We start from the raw sequence: 17,183 nt of genomic DNA on the forward strand, positions 1-17,183 counted from the left end.
CTACACGTAATCTTCGATCCGCCCACCTTGACTTGTTGATCACCCCCAGGAGCAACACTAAGAGATTCGGCGGACGCCGGTTCTCCCAGCTGGCCCCTGGGCTCTGGAACCTCCTCCCTCTCTCTATCAAATCCTGCTCCTCTTTTCTCAATTTTAGGAAAATGCTAAAAACTTACCTTTTCCCTACCCCCACGTAGATTTTGTTACCTCTACCTTCCCCTCACTCTGTTCTGTCTACCAGCGCCAGGAAGCTCCGGTGTCAGTGCGCTTTATAAGCAACACTTAACATAACATAACATAACAGACTTAAAATTGTTCTTCACTGTTTATTGCTCTACTCTTCGGATTTAAAACTACAGAATACACACCTGTTAAGTCATAAACCTAACACAAGTGTAATTAAAAAGGATACTGTATAAAAAAGAAAGGATATTTCAATGAAGCTTAAACGTTCAGATTTACTCAGAAGACAAAATATACACCTGTCTATGTACATGCATATCAAAAACCAAAAATGTTTCTGCCCGTTTCCAGTAAACAGTTAAACATTAGAAATTAGAGGAAGAACTTTCTACACCAGATTAGCTTGAAAGATGCATCCTACATTAAATGCCTAGGATAAACCGGAACACACACCCAGTAAATAATCCAGGCAGCGGTCATATCCATTGTTGAACAGATATAATAATAATACATAATAAGCTAGTGGAAAACAAATAGGTTAACGTTTGCATTCAAATAAAGCAACAAAAACTCAAAGTAAATTAACAATTGTTCAGCAATAGAATCATCACTTACCACTGACAAGCAAACTTTTCACTGTCTATTTCTACTATTCCTGGAGGAGGAGCAGCATGTGCTGACACTGGTTTAGAAGCTTGAAAGTAATGAAAAAAAAGAAGGCATGAATGGAAAAAGGGGAATGCACTTAAACACCAAAACAAGATCAATCAAGATAATGTTTCAAATGCATTTTTGTGACCTAAATTGCTACACGTACTAAATAAAACAAATTTGATAGGGATCAGAGAACCGAAAGAACATTCAATCATGTACATTTCAGATTGTACGTTACAATTCTCCGCAATTGACTATTCATACCCCTCCATTCAAGATGCTTACCAACTGTAGCCTACCAGTCATGCCATGTTACTGTTCCCCACACAAGATTGGAAGGGCATGAATTGCCATGTCTGGGTTAACTGGGGCATATTCCAGGGTTTTGCATTTAGCAACATTAGGAGATGGATTTACAGGTATGGTGGAGATAAGCATAGCAACCTTGGAGGGGAGAGGCAGAGGAGCTTCAGGTGTAGAAAAATGAAGATGGGGCTAGGTGTCTATGGGTGGAATACAATGGTGGTAATGTGGCAACAAGTGCATGTACGGTGCTAACTCGACATTTGCCCCGGTACCCTCGGCGATTTGTCAATGATTTCAAGAGTGCCTGCCCTTGTGAAAGGCATTTTCAGGCTGACTCACCAGAGTTAGTGTTTGTTATTCTATTTCAAGCGCATTCGGGGGAAGGGGGTTGAGACAGAAAACGGGCCCAAACACAAAACTAAAAACGCTGGCTCTCCCCTTAGCAAAAAAAGGTGGCCCAAATTCGAAAATCAGCTGAGTTTTGAACTTGTATATAGGAATTTTGCAAGGTATAGGAGACTATATGCATTTGTGCTTTCTGCAGGCAATGTTTATGGTAATTATCAGGAAATTAACAGTAAGAAAATAAGCTACTTAGCTGTAACGATAGTTCTCCAGTATTGTTATCTTTCCTAGATTTACATGCTTGAATCATTCCCAATCTTATGAGTTAGTTATCAAGAATCTAACCCTAGTGTGTCCATAGGACAACAATAACGCTCTTATATACTTGCAACAATCAATGACAAGCAAAAGAGTAGGAAAGAAAAAAAGCACACGGAAAGGTGATTTTATATTCAAAAAGTATTGTATTGAATGAATCAACAAGGTAAAAAACGGGGATATAGTGAAGGAATTGCTTTGGAGTTGATGATAGGGTCGACGTTTCGGTCTTGGTTGCGGGAGTCTTTAAGACCATCATCAGGACTAACGTTTTTGCAAAAGGTGCCCCTATGCACTTGAAGGGAAGTTGATCAAAAAGGCGAGAAATTGAAAGGAGCTCATCGCAATCCAAGTTCTTCCCTACTTGGATTGCAGTTACCGATTTTGACACGGAACACGCCGTTTTTCTAACTAAGAATTGTATGCATCCTGCCTTTTCCAGCTTTCTTTGGATTGAACTCTGATATTATAGATCCGTGTTAACTGTTGATTAATATAGACAAGAGCCTTTCGGTGAGCTCCTTTCAATTTCTCGCCTTTTCGATCAACTTCCCTTCAAGTGCATAGGGGCACCTTTTGCAAAAACGTTACAGTCCTGATGATGGTCTTATAGACTCCAGATACCAAGACCGAAACGTCGACCCTATCAACTCCAAAGCAATTCCTTTGCACCAAGAGTCAACCATCGCATATTATTGGACTTGGTTATCTTTCGCTAATCAAAGGAGCTGATGAGCTGTTATGAACTGATGTTTTGATTTGTGCATACTTCTGTCCATAACATTTTTTGCTTAAACTGATTTGTTCACTATATACCCGCTTTTTAACTTGTTGATTCATTCAATACAATACTTTTTGAATATAAAATCACCTTTCCGTGTGATTGTTGCAAGTATATAAGAGCGTTATTGTTGTCCTATGGAAACACTAGGGTTAGATTCTTGATAACTAACTCATAAGTAACAGAAGAACAAAATCCCTTGTAGCCACTCCTTACCTCAATTATTCACTGCCCAAGCCTACAAGGGTCCCATTTTTCTTTTACATGAATCACTCCGTCATCAAAGTGGGAGTCTCACGGTACCATTGAAAGCAGTAATCAATGACATACATTTAACAGGTAATGTTAAACACTGACTTAAATAGCTTATTCACATCATTTAAGAATAATCAATGTTCAGCCAAACAGGTAACAGCACGATCAAGAGCACTCACCAGAGGCTTCAGTACCTTAGATTTTCCAGCGCAAGTGGGATAAACAAACCCAGATAATAAGGGGGGCCTCTAAGGGGAGGAGTGTAGACCGCATGTGAATCTATAAAAAAAAACAATACTGGAGAACCACAGTTACAAGTAACTTATTTTCTCCTCCAGTATTGGATATTTCATAGACTCACATGCTTGAATCAGAATAGTTAGCAGTTAAAACACTGTCATTAAAAGTCAGAGAATAGCAGATTGTGGTAAATAAAGTTAAATATGGCTCACCTTATTGAAATAATGGCTCCACATTACTTGTCCCACTGCCAAATCACTCTTTCCAGAAGAATCCAGACAGTAGTACTGTGTGAAGGTGTACTTGCTGCTTCATGTTGCCGCTCAATACATTTGTAGAATAGGCACAGCGGCAAAGAGAGCTGAGGTTGAAGAGACAGCCCGAGTAGAACGAGCGTTGACTTTATTCTCCAACGCTATTCCGGCTTGTTTGTGACAGGATTGGATAGCCACTGCAATCGATTTGGCTATACTTTGTTTGGAAACTAAGAAGCCCTTACGAATGTTCCATAAACGACAAATAGCCGAACCACTTTCACAATTGTTGTCTTCTGTGCAAGTAGAACTTAATACATCTTTTAACGTACAAGTTACTTACCTTCGGTAACTATGTATCTGGTAGAGACTATTCTAGCAGCAGATTTCTTAACCTAGATTTATCCCCAGGCGTGAGACTGGATCGGGGATTCTTTTCTGCCACAGCACCCCTGCGCGCCAGGGGGACGGCACCACGTAACTCCGCCCTGAAGTCGTCCGCGTCGTCAGCGAGGGTACATAAGTCCCAACCTGGCGCGCCTACGTCAGTTTTCTTCTGAGAACTTTTCCATGCCACAACGCAAAGCCATCACAAACAAAACTGTGGGAATACTGGAACAGTGTGCGAAAACCCAGCTAAACAGAAGGGAAAGAAACCCATGGTGAGGAACAGCACCATCCAGAATAGTACCAGGTACTAAGGTACCAAGTTAGGGAATGAAAGAACAAAGCAGCTACTAAAAGCAAGCCTGCAGACAAATACAACAGCCTCCCCGAAGCCAGAAAGCATATGAAAGAATGTGCAACAGATGAAGAAGTCTGCAACCACCGCCCAGAATAAAAAAGGGTTCCAGGGCCAGAACGGAAGAGCAACGGCAATTCATCCCCAGACACCAGCAGGAAGGATCTCCTAAAAAGAACTGAGGGTCGAGACCCAACCAAGGCACCTCAACCCAAAGGACTGCGAGAGTCAGAAGTGCAAGCCACACAAGGAAGCAGAGCACGAGCAAACCCACATTGTAGACCAAGGTGGAGGGGCGCAGAAGTACCCAGGAATTCATCACCCATTCACTAGAAAGGAAGGAATGGAGCAACAAGGCAAGCATCCCCCTAGGGAGGGAGTAAGAAAAGGGCACTCGCAGAGGACAGCCGCCCTGAGGCATGCGAGTGAAGAAGACCAAGAAGGGTCCTCGCAGAAATAGGGAGGAAAGGGCGGGTCGTGAAGGAATCTGCGGCTAGAATCGTCTCTACCAGATACATCTTTACCGAAGGTAAGTTACTCATACATCTGATAGAGACTACCAGCCACAGATTCCTTAACGTAGAATAGATACCCTAGCCATACCCAAGGGGAGGAGGGTCTGCGAGAGGACTGGAAGAATACAGGGCCCCCAGGGGACTATCATAGGGACAGGGAGAAACCTAGTCCCCATCCAGGCAAGAGGACCTCACCAGCTCAGAAGAACACAGAGCCCCACAGGGGATGTGTTGAGGAGATGAGAGGGGGGTGCAACCCCCACCAAGCAAAGAAGCAAGACAAGACAAAGTGAGGACAGTACACCCAAGCCCTGTCAAGGCACCAGGAACTCCAGCCAGAAGCCCAGAGGAATATACAAGGGTAGAGTAATACCGAAGAAGAAGAATCACCCCAAGACTCCAAGGAGAAGAGGCAGAACGGAGACAAAGCCCTCCACTGGAACACCCATGAGGGAAAGGGACAATTGAACCTGACATAGCCTGAAGTTAACTGGCAAGGCAAGAATGGCGCCTCCAGCAACAAGGCAGGCGTGGGGAGAAAGACGTAGTCTCAAAAAGTCCCAGCGAAAACAAAAGTAGGAGCCCAAGGACCCACGTTCCGGACAGAAACCCACCCACGAAAAAGTGGGACCAGCCGGAAGATAAGAGGAGGAATAAGTAAGACGGACCTAGCAGTAAACTCAGAAAATCATCCCCCCTGGAACACTGGATAGAGGACCAGGCTGATACGGCAGACAGGAGGGTGAAACACTGCAGCACAACGCCAAAGATAGCATACCAAGCCAGTCAGTCTATACATCAGATACCTAGAAAGACGTAACTGAAACAGCGCCAGTTACGCCCAGGTAAAGATCAAGAAACCGCACCAGCGGAATACAACAACACCAGGAAAGGCACGAACCCGCAAAATAGATTCCACACCCTCCCAGCCAAAGACAGAGCTACAAGTACCCCACATGGGTTATGACCGGTCCCAAGAAAAGTATAGGAACAATTCGGAGGTAAGAATTCCCGCATCAGAGAACAAAACTATAAACCTGCGGCAGAAACCACAGGAGGCGTAGTAAGCAGCCAAAAAGTATACTCTTGCCAAAAAAGAGGGGGCAGAACCAGCAGCCAACTGAAGAAGCGGGCCAACCGGACCTCAAGGGCACAGCAAACCACACAAAGTGTAACGTCACCCCCGATTCCAGGAGGAAGTTGGATAACACCTCCCACCAAGCCCCCGAGAATCAACAAACCAAACTACTGAGGAGGAGGCAAAGGAGGAGGAGGAAGGAGGAGGAGGAGGACGGAGGCCCGCAAGATGATGCTGAATGGCAGAGTCAGCATGAGTATTAAACAGAAGGACCCCGTCAAAGGGTAGATCAACCAGACGCTCTCTAATATTTTCGGGAAAAACTGCATCACGTAGCCAAGCATGGCGACGGAGAGCCACAGAGGTGGGCATAGCACAGCCGAGAGCATTGGCAACATCCAAGGCCGCACGAAGAATAAACGTGGCCAACTCCCTACCATGCAACACATGGCCCCGCAGATCAGCACGGCCACCCTCATGGGAGACATGAGAAAGAAGGGACTCAACAGAGTCCAACAGGCTGGAAGTAGCCCTGATGAACTCTCACAAAGTGTTAAGAGCCCGTAAGGCAGCGCTGGGAGAAGCAAAGACATTACGCCCCCATGAATCCAACCACGGAGCCTCCCGAGACGGAGGAAACAACACCACAGGCAAACACAGTAAGCATTCCGCAGAAGAGAGCCTTGAGTAGAAGGGTGGAAGGAAAGACAGAAAGGGTTGTGCGGAGCGAGACGGTGACGATGCAGGACCTCCTGAGGCACCGGATCGCCTGTGGCAGGACGCCCCAAAATCCCCTTGAGAGAACTGTGGAGTGACGCTTTAAAAGGAAGGAACATATCCCGTCCACCAGAGCCCTGGTGGAGAACTTCCAAAAGGTTGTCCGTAGGAAACGGAGTGACAGGTTCACCCATCCGCAGAATACCAGCGGCTGTGGAAATAGCACCTACAAAGGCAACATTGGCGTCAGTAGGGCGCTCGGAGGGGAAAGTAATTCCTCCGTGGGCGACGGCTACAGACTGAGCCGCCCATCCCCAAGTCCAGGTGGGAGGCCGGCCAGCCCTGGAATGGTGGAAGATCCACAGATGAATGTGGAACCTGAGGAGCCTCAGGGGAAGGTGGAGAGGCCAGTGGAAAAGCCAGCCGCGAGCAACGGAAAGAAGGGTTTGAGGATGTAGGCCGTGGGGACTTTGAGGAGCCTTCCCTGGAAAATGCTGGTGAAAAGGCAACAATACGGTGCCCTGTCTCCGGGGAGGAACACACCATCAGATGACAGACCTCTGGAGAAGAAGGGACTTCAGGATATGAATCCAGAACCAGATGCCGGGGTGGCTCCGTGGATTCCGATGCCGGGGTGGCTCCTTGGAATCCACCACCGGCACCTGATCGACGTCAATCGGCGCCGGAATGGGCACTTGTGGCTCCAGCTCGACTTCTGCCACCACGTGCTCTCCAGAGGAATGGGGCGGGATTGACGCTGGAACGGTGAAGGAGCGGTGCTGACTCTGCCTCAGACGGGGCAGCCGCCCGCGTTGAGGACCCAGAGGGACTTGGGAAAGTGCCCCAGGTCCCGGCCTCCACCCATGACTCCATCGGAGCTAGGTAGTAAGGCGCTCGGCACCGAAACAGCACCGGCTCGACCTCTGGCGAGGCAGCCGGCTGCGCGGGGGACTCGGGGGCAAGCACGGAATACCGGCGATCTCCTGCGACGCCATAGGGAGCCTTGTAGGGATTTACAGCGAGGCAGGGACACTAGGCGCCGAAGAGAGTAACCGCGAAAAACCGCACCTCGACGACACCACCCTCCTACGACCTGAAGCCGAAACCTTCAGCGCCAAAGCCACCTGCGACTTCGCAGAAGTCCCAGCACGAGGCAAGGGATCCGCAGAAGTTTCAGGAGGTTAAGGAAGGGTCAAAGAAGCCGACAGAGCCACAGCGTAGGCGGTCATTTGGGCCCTCGTCACCCGTGCGCCGGGAAAGAAGGCGACAAGCGGGGGCGCATGTCCCGACGGTAGTTGGCGCCCACCAGGGAAGGAAGACAGGGCCTCGGAGTCCAACTGAAGGACCTACCAACTGGTGAGCCACGCCCTTGGGGTCATAGCGAGAGACTATGTCAAAGACTAACCCGGTGGCTCCTTGCTTCCAAGGTAGGGGACGGACGCTGGGATGACAGACCTGGACAAGCGTGCCGACAGCAACTTCATCCGGCACTCCCGCCGTGATTTAGGCTTAAGGTGCTGGCAGGGGTTGCACTCCTCCGAGTCGTGGTGATCACTAGGCACCAAATGCAAATCTGATGGGGGTCCGTTGCCGACATGCGATGTGCACAGGAGGTACAGGTCTTGAAGCCCGAAGGCATTCTCACACTGTTCCACTAACGCCAAAGCGTGAAAAAGAAGAGAAGGCCTGAAAATAGGCCAGGACACAATCCGGATCCCCGTTGCATGCGGAAAAGAGAAAAACCTGATGTAGTCGCGCCGGGGTGGGACTTGTGTATTCTCGTTGACGTCACAGACGTGGTCAGGGCAGTCACGTAGTGCCGTCCCACCGGTGCACAAGGATGCTGTGGCAGAAAAGTTTTCCGGATTCAGTCTCATGTCTGGGGATAATTCTACATTAAGGAATATGCGGCTAGTAGTCTTTATCAGATATTAGCCACAGTTTGGGGATTAGCAAAGAATGTTGTCAATTCTATGGGTTCATGCAAATGGAAATCCAAAGGAACCTTTGGTATGAACTTATGAACGAATAGGGATGTGACTTTTAAGCCCTGTGATAAGGGAGGGGGTATAGTCGCAATGGACAGTAACAACTATAAAGTAGCTATGGAAGCAATGCTTAATATCCCCGAGCACTATTTGAAGGTCAACTGCTACCCCAGTAGAAGGATTAGAGAAGATATTCTAATTATTACACAGAGAGTTTTAGACAGAAGTACCATATGTCCACAAGAATTTGACTATTTGAACCCTAGTTATACCAGTATTCCGGTACTGTATGGGTTACCCAAAACACATAAAAACATACTGCGGCCACCCTACAGACCGTTAGTATTCACAATTGGATCTATTACGGAACCCTTGTCCAAATATGTCGACAAATTCCTTAAACCAATGGTGCAGACTTTGCCGGCATTTATTCTGGATACAGGGCACCTGATTAGCCTCATCGAAGGATTGGCTTTCAACTCCCATACCAATTTTTTGGTCTCTATGGATATAGAGGCACTGTATACTAATTTCACCCAGCGAGGGGCATTAGAAGCGGTCAAAAAAGCATTAGAAAATTACAACCTTCTTTCGGATAATCTATTTATCCTTGAACATCTTGGTACAGTTCTTCAAGAGAATTACTTTGAATTTAATAAGTCCATCTACAATCAAATACAGGGAGTAAGGATGGGCGCAGCCTGTGCCCCCAATGTGGCCACTATCTATATGGGCAATTTTGAAGATCGTTTCATTTTTAATGAGAATGCCCCATTTTTTGAGAATATTAAACATTGGTATCGTTTTACTGACTATGTTTTTTTTATCTGGAGTGGACCGGAAGAACAACTTATTGAATTCTCCCTTTGGCTCAATTTATGTGATCCACATCTGAAATTTAGTTCCAACATGAGCAAAGAGAAGATAGAATTTCTAGATATTTGGATCCAAGCGAGGGAGGGTGGTTTTGAAGTGTCGTTGTACAGTAAACCAACTGCTAGAAACACCTTACTCCAATATCTAGTTTTCACCCCCGTAGCCAGAAAGATGGAATTCCATTCAGCCAATTTCTTAGGCTTAGAAGAAATTGTACCAACATGAGTAACTTCGAGATACATGCCGACCAACTCAAAAACAAACTGCTTAAACGAGGATACCCACATAGACTCATCAAGGAGTCGTACAAAAGAGCTAACTATTATAATAGGGATGTCCTCCTACAAAAGAAAAATATCATGAGAGCCTAAATTGGTATGCGTTACACCCCATTCTAACATCAATAATCAGTTATGACAAATTATATGCTCTCAATGGCATATCTTAAATTCTGGAGCTCAGGATTTACCTCTATCTAAACCAGTTTTTGCCTTTCGCCGCAATAAGATTCTTCGGAATCACTTGGTCAAGTCCAAGTTTGATACTACTTTACTGTCACTACAGAAATCTATTACCCGAGACAATCCTGTCTATGGTACCCATCGATACGGAAATTGCCATGCTTGCGAACTAGCCATAGTGTCGGCAAAATTGGAATGGGGCAAAAGTAAGTTTTACTTCAAAGAAATGACCAACTGTAGGTCTGCCAATGCTATTTACCTAATACTATGTCCATGCCAGAAGGGGTATGTTGGTGAGATCAGCAAAGAGTTCAGGATAAGGTTAAGTGACCACAAATCTGCCATTAACAACAATAGAAAGGGAGCGCCATTGGTAGCGCATTGGCAGGAGAAACCTCACTCTGTACGTGACATTAGATGGACAATTCTAGAAACAGTCCATAACCCGAAGGACAACATAATCAATGGCTAGAGGGGCAAGAGAGAGGTTTTCTGGATTTACACCCTTCAGATTGCTGTTTCAGATCTTAACGACCATATTCCATGGCAGAATGCCCTGCTATGACCTCTCTACCTCCTGCGAGTTGGGGCTATTGCTGTAGCATAGATGTATCCTTTCCACTCATCTTCCATTATCCTGATTTGTGTTACTTTTGTCGATTTGGCGTCCAAATGGCATTCGTTTTTATTTTTCTCTTTTTTGATTGGTTGTGTGTAGATAGTGCTTTTATGAGGCATTTTTTATATGACTTTGTGGTAGTGGAAATACTCTCAATATGGCGCTTATTATTATGCCAGGTACTGGCTTTGCTCTTTCTTTGTTTCGGTGCAGGCGCCATGAGTTCCGTGCCGTAGTCATATTTCTTTAGAGGCTTGCAAGCATTGGAGGAATCTTTACAAGTTATGCATTGCAGAGGCAATTTATGGAATTATATAGCGTGGACTCTTTATGGTGATTATTTTATTGTGAGCCTGGCCCTGGTGGTCAGTTTATATTTTTGGCTCTCTTAAGTGGGCAGTTACTTTTGCTTGCTAACAGCACTGGGCGTTTTTCGATTCGACTTCTAAGAAGGGGGAAATATCTTCAATATGGCGCCTATTATCCCGCATGGGACTGTGCTCATTTCCGCACAAGTCCTATCTTCTAGAATTTTATGGCGAATATCTTATTGTGAGCCCGGCCCTTGCAGTTAGTTTATTTTTAAGCCCGGCCCTTGCAGTCAGTAAATTTTTTTGACTCCCTTAAGTTGGCAGTAACTACTGCTCGCGACAGCATTGAGCTTTTTTCTTACCGATTATAAAGGAAGGAAATATTACAATATGGCACCCATTTTCGCGCTATGGACTGTGCTCATGTTCGCGCTAGTCCCATCTTCTTTGTTCCTTCTGCCGCCCCGGTCCAGGTGCCTTGAGTTACGCGCTGTAGAGGCAGTATTTAACCTCTTATGAAAAGCTTGTGCCCTTGAGGTAAGGAGGTTCCAGACTCTAGGTGGGACGTCTCGGGGAATAGGATATCTTTCGGGACTCTTTGCCCAGCATTTCTCATTATATCCGTGGGTCTCTGTTTGTTTTTTCTTCCCTGTAGGGAACGTGGATATCAGCCCTGTTCCCATCGGATTCTAGCATTGACTTAGATTGTCAGTACTAAGATGGGAAGCATGCGGTTCTGTGGCTTCTATTGTTTTTTAGGGGACTAAGTACTCTTATATCTTCCTCTCCCCTTACTTTATACCTTGCCAGGATTTTGAGCCCATGTATGAGGCATTTTGTTGGCCCCGAATCCCGGAGAGAGATTGAACCCCTTGTTAATTGTGCAAAAGATTGAGCTCCGTAATTGCTCTTTTTGGTAAGCCAGTATTCTTATTCTTATTTTTATCTGTATACTTTTAATGTCCTGGCATATCCAGCAATAGAGTTGGGCCCATTAGCTGTTTTTATGCCACCTAACTAGTGTTCCTAAATCTGTTACACCAGGCTTGCGATTTAGGTCATAGTCGCTTCTCTGCTCCTTGAGTAGATACAGCGGGTCTTAAGCTATTGGTGAGATCTTTTGCCTGGGCCCATAGTTTTACTCATCCCTACCTTTTCTTCATCCCTTAGGTGATCTGTATTCTTGCAGGCAGCCAGTTGGATTTATTTTATCTTTAAGGCCTCTCCGGCCACTTTATATTCCAGGCTTGGAATATGGTAGGATTCTTTATATACTCTTTCCCTACCATAATTTTTCAAAAAATGTCCCTTTTATGTAATATTCTCTTTTTTATTCTTTACTTTGGGTACTCTAGGTCTGTGTATTTTCTTGTTTTTTTGGAGATATGTATAACTTAAGAACTAATATCTTGGGGGGTATGCACTATGTTGTGTTCTAGCACAAAAGGGTAACTCTGCACTTTCTTTTGGAATCATCTTTTTTCTTGGTGCTGGTTCTGTCCTACAGCCGTCTAGCTTAGTCTAGTACATATAGTATGTATTATAAATAATTGTGTATATCATTGTTATATTGTCCCATCCAGATTAAGAGATGGGGCCCCTTCAGGTGTTTACGCAATTTTGTGTTCCTATATCCTCGGAGGAATCCCGTATCTGTAAAGAATTGCATCCATTGCGCCCTGAAGAAGGAATTTGGACCCTTGTCCTACTCCAAAACGCGCGTTGGCGCTTTCTTCTTTTATTGTTGTCTTCAGTGTTGGTAGATATTGTGTATATTGTTTCGTTTCATGTATTTTAGTATGATGTATTTTGTGTTTTGTATGGTTTGATTGTTGCGTATGGGTATGTGTGGAATGAGTAGGATTGGAATGAGCTTTATGTATATACTTGTGTTTGGGGCTTAATGTAAATATTTAGGATGTACAGATAACTAATGTGTATAAGATATAAATAGCATGTTGAAATTTATGACTCAAGAAAAAAAAGAACTGTTAATATAATTCTGGTTTGGGACAATATTGATGTTCATGTATTGAATTGAGGTAACACCCATTTGTCAAAATTATTGCAAGGGAGAGGTTTTGTGTATTTTGCCATGGTTATTTCCCTGCCTCCTCTCCTCTCCTCTCCCTGCATTCCAGTATTCAGGGACCCTCTTCTGTTTGTCGAATGAACTTATGATTGGTCCTTAGCACTCCACTGTCTTGTTTGAATTGAATGAATGGATCTTTAATTTTGAACGCTTGAATATCACTGACCCTTCTTGCTTTCGTTAGTGCAAGTAAGAGCGCTGTTTTCTAAGTTATGCACTTTAGATCGGCTATATGAATGGGCTCAAAGGGGTTTTTTGTTAGTTGCCCCAGCACTATACTAAGGTGCCAAGAAGGATGACGTATTTTTACAGGAGGAAACACTGTGGAAAGGCCCCTGGGAAACTGCTTGATAACTCTGCTACTCCATAGTAAAGTTGATTTATCTGACCTTCTGAATCATGAAATCGCTGCCAAATGAACAAGTTACTTACCTTTGGTAACAATATATCTGTAAGAGACCTATATTAGTTATAGATTCCTTACCTTAGAATTATCCCAGGCGTCATACTGGATCCAGAGAATTTTTCTTCAGCAGTACCCCTGCGCATCGGTAGGTGGCGTCTATTGACTCCGCGTTTGTTGTTGGCCTTGTGATTGCCGGAATGATGATGCAAAATCTACTTAGCCGCCGCCCATGGGCACTGACTTCAGTTCTTTACACAACATTCCACGCTAGAAGGACAGGGCCATGCAAAACACTGACAACTGGGCTCTGAAAGGGAGTCCCTTACTCTACAAATCAATTCGTAGAACGGGGAGGATGGGTGGGGTGGTAAGGAACTATAACTAATACATGTCTCTTACCGATATATTGTTACCGAAGGTAAGTAACTTGTTCATCTGAAAGAGACTATTAGTTATAGATTCCTTACCTTAGAATAGATACCCCAGCACTACCAACCCCGGAGGTGGGTCTGCAAACGAAGTTCACACCAGAAAGTCCTGTAGAACTGAACAGTCAAAAAAGCAGTCTTTCCGGACTTGACTATCCAGGCAGTAATGTTTGGTGAACGTGTGCAGTGATGCCCACATCACAGCCTGACCTTTCTTGGCTCCCATTTAGCCAACAAAGAGTTGATCATCCACCCGGAATGGTTTTGAGTGATCCAGATAAAATGATAGCGAACGCTTTGCATCCAGTGTGGCTTCTCCTCCTCTTTGGAAGGATTCGGGGCGGAAAGAAGGTGGGCAAAGTGATGGTCTGTCCTATGTAGAAACAGGTAACAACTTTGGGAAGAAAAGAAGGTCGAGTTCGAAGGACAACCTTGTCCGGATGAACAGCAGGGAAAGGAGGTTTAGAAGAAAGCGCCTGACACTCGCTAACCCTGCGAGCAGAGGTGATGAGAACCAGAAAAGCAGTCTTTAAGGTCAATAGTCTGAGAGGACAATTATGTAGTGACTCGAAAGGAGCACACATGAGGTAGGTTAAGACCAGATGCGAGTCCCACCGGGGCATTACAAAAAGAATAGGAGGAAAGAGGAGTAATGCCCTTAAGAAACCTAGTTACAATAGGGGACTTGAAAAGAGAAGGCTGATCAGGATGGCGAAGAAAGGCCGAAATGGCTGAAGGAATATGCTACTTACAAGTATGCATCTGTTCTTGGCATAGAGGGCTGCAGAGTGGTACATTATGAATAGATCGCCATCTGGTGTTGGGCTCGGATGATTGCACTTTGTTTTTCTCTTGGAGAGTCTTTTGTAGCTTGGTGACTCCTCCTTTGGTTGGTAGTGCGCATGGGCATCGGCTCCATCCTTGGATTGTTTTGCCATAGTCGGGTTAGATGGAGTAGTATGATAGAATACAGATAGGAATGCCCATGTAAGTGTATCTAAATAAGATAATGTTGGAACAGACACAGGTTTCCGGGGAGGCAGGGAGGGCATGTACCACTCTGCAGCCCTCTATGCCAAGAACAGATGCATACTGGTAAGTAGCATATTCCGTTCGAGGCATATGGGCTGCAGATGGTACATTATGAATAGACTATACAGCAGTTCTCTCCCTAGCGGTGGTCACCCGTGTCTGTTGCAACTGTCTGAAATAAAGTCTTTAATACAGCTTGTCCCACTCTAGCTTGTTGTGTTGTGTGCACATCTACACAATAGTGCTTTGTGAAGGTGTGCGGTGTAACCCAGGTAGCTGCTTTGCATATGTCATCTAGTGGAATGTTTCCCAAGAATGCCATAGATGCTCCTAGTTTACGTGTAGAGTGAGCTCTAAGAGGAACAGTTTATGCTTTTAAGTAGCATATTTGAATACATTCTACAATCCATCTGGCAATGCCCGCTTTAGAGATGGGATTGCCCTTATGTGTAGGAGAAAACGCAACAAATAGCTGTTTTGTCTTTCTGAAAGTTTGTGTTCTTTCTATATAATACAATATTGCCCTTCTGACATCCAATGTATGTAGGGCCCTTTCCGCTACCGTCTGTGGTTTTGGAAAGAAGACCGGTAATTCCACTGACTGATTGTTGTGGAATGCAGAAATTACTTTTGGTAAGAATTTTGGGTTTGTTCTAAGAACCACTTTGTTTTGGTGTAACTGCATGAATGGTTCTTGAATCGTAAAAGCTTGTAACTCACTTACTCTTCTAAGTGACGTGATAGCTATGAGGAAGGCCACCTTCCATGTGAGGAATTGTATTTCACACCTATGCATAGGTTCAAATGGTGGTCCCATTAGTCTGGTAAGTACTATGTTGAGATTCCAGACTGGGGAAGGTGGTCGTCTTGGTGGAATGACTCTTTTGAGTCCCTCCATGAAAGCTTTAATTGCTGGTACTTTAAACAGGGAAAGATGTTGCCTGTTTTGTAGGTACGCCGCTATAGCTGCGAGATGAACCCTGATAGAGGTATATGCTAAGTTACATTGCTGCAAGTGTAGTAAATAGCAAATGATCTGTTTAGTGGATGCGTCCAGAGGGTTGATGTGCTTACTGTTACAGTGTATAGCAAACTTCTTCCATTTTGCTGCATAGCATGCTCTGGTGGTAGGACGTCTTGCTTGTTTAATGATTTCCATACACTCTGGTGGTAAATCTAAATATCCAAACTCTATGACCTCAGGAGCCAGATCGCTAGGTTCAATTGTTTGGGATCTGGGTGCATTATTTCTCCATGGTTCTGTGTAAGGTGCATGGGTAATAATCTTAGCTTTTGATGTGGCACCTGTGAGAGTTGTAGTAGCGTGGTGAACCACGGCTGTCTTGCCCACGTGGGTGCCACTAGTATCATTGTCATTGAGTGCTGCTGCAGTTTCCGAACCACTAACGGGATTAGTGGGAGAGGGGGACAAGCGTAAGCAAATCTGTTGGACCAATTTATCCATAGTGCATTGCCCTGGGACCGGTGGTGTGGGTACCTGGATGCGAAGTTTTGGCATTTTGCGCTCTGATGATTGGCAAACAGATCTATCTCTGGTTGCCCCCATCTTTGGAAGAATGGCTGCAGTATTTGGTCGTGCAGCTCCCATTCGTGTACTTGTTCTGACTCTCTGCTTAGGATGTCTGCTATCTGATTTTGAACTCCTGGTAGGTGTTCTGCTAACAGATAGATCTTTTGAGGAATGGCCCATCTCCAAATATCCTGTGCTAGTTTGGATAGTTGGAGAGAGTGTGTCCCCCTCTGTTTTTGAATATAATACATTGCAGTCATGTTGTCTGTTCTGATCAGGACTGCCTTGTTCGTTATTTGCATTTGGAAAGCCTTTAGTGCTAGAAATACTGCTCATAGTTCCAAGTAGTTGATGTGCAGTTTCTTTTGCTGCACACTCCACTTCCCCTGCACTGTGTATTTGTCCATATGCGCTCCCCATCCACAGAGCGATGTGTCCGCTGTTAGTATCACTTGTGGAATCGGTTCTAGGAACGACCGTCCCTTGGAAATGTTTGTTGTGTTCCACCACTTCAGAGAGCGATGCATACGGTCGTCTACCAACACCAGATCTGTAATCTGCCCTTGAGCCTGATTCCACTGTGTCGCTAGACACTCCTGTAGTGGACGCATTTGTAGTCTGGAATGTGGTATTAGCAGTATGCAGGAGGACATCATGCCTAACAGCTGCATAAACACTTGTGCTGGTAGTGAGTGTTGTGGTTGAAATCTTTGTATTAACCTGACCATTGTCTGTATCCTTATTGGATTGGGGTATGCTATGGCTCTTTCTGTGTCTATAGTAGCCCCCAGGTATTGCTGAATTTTGTTTGGTTGCAGGTGTGATTTTTTGTAGTTCACCGTAAACCCTAGGTGGTGCAGCAATTGAATCGTCTTCTGTGTGTTGTGAAGACATTCTTCTTGTGACTTGGCCTTTATTAACCAATCGTCCCAGTAGGGGAAGACATGTATTTGTTGTCTTCTTAGGTGTGCTGACACCACAGCTATATTTACAACAAGGGGTGGTGAGGGACAGAGTCTCTGAATTAAGCAGAAAGCTCTCACCCAGTCAA

General features: G+C 45.0%; 1 protein-coding gene across 2 annotated transcripts in view; it reads right to left on the minus strand.

Annotated features, from left to right (window-relative positions):
- The window catches only part of ARID2 (AT-rich interaction domain 2), a 1,159,914-nt gene that overhangs the window by 443,277 nt on the left and 699,454 nt on the right, over window positions 1-17,183 (minus strand). For both annotated transcript variants that reach the window (XM_086919090.1, XM_086919091.1), the window contains exon 12: window positions 799-877. In XM_086919090.1, coding sequence (XP_086775216.1) covers window positions 799-877 — 79 coding nt within the window. The remainder of the gene's footprint in view (window positions 1-798; window positions 878-17,183) is intronic.

This window comes from Lissotriton vulgaris, chromosome 1_1 (genome assembly GCF_964263255.1).
Source record: "Lissotriton vulgaris chromosome 1_1, aLisVul1.2, whole genome shotgun sequence".
NCBI classification, from domain to species: domain Eukaryota; kingdom Metazoa; phylum Chordata; class Amphibia; order Caudata; family Salamandridae; genus Lissotriton; species Lissotriton vulgaris.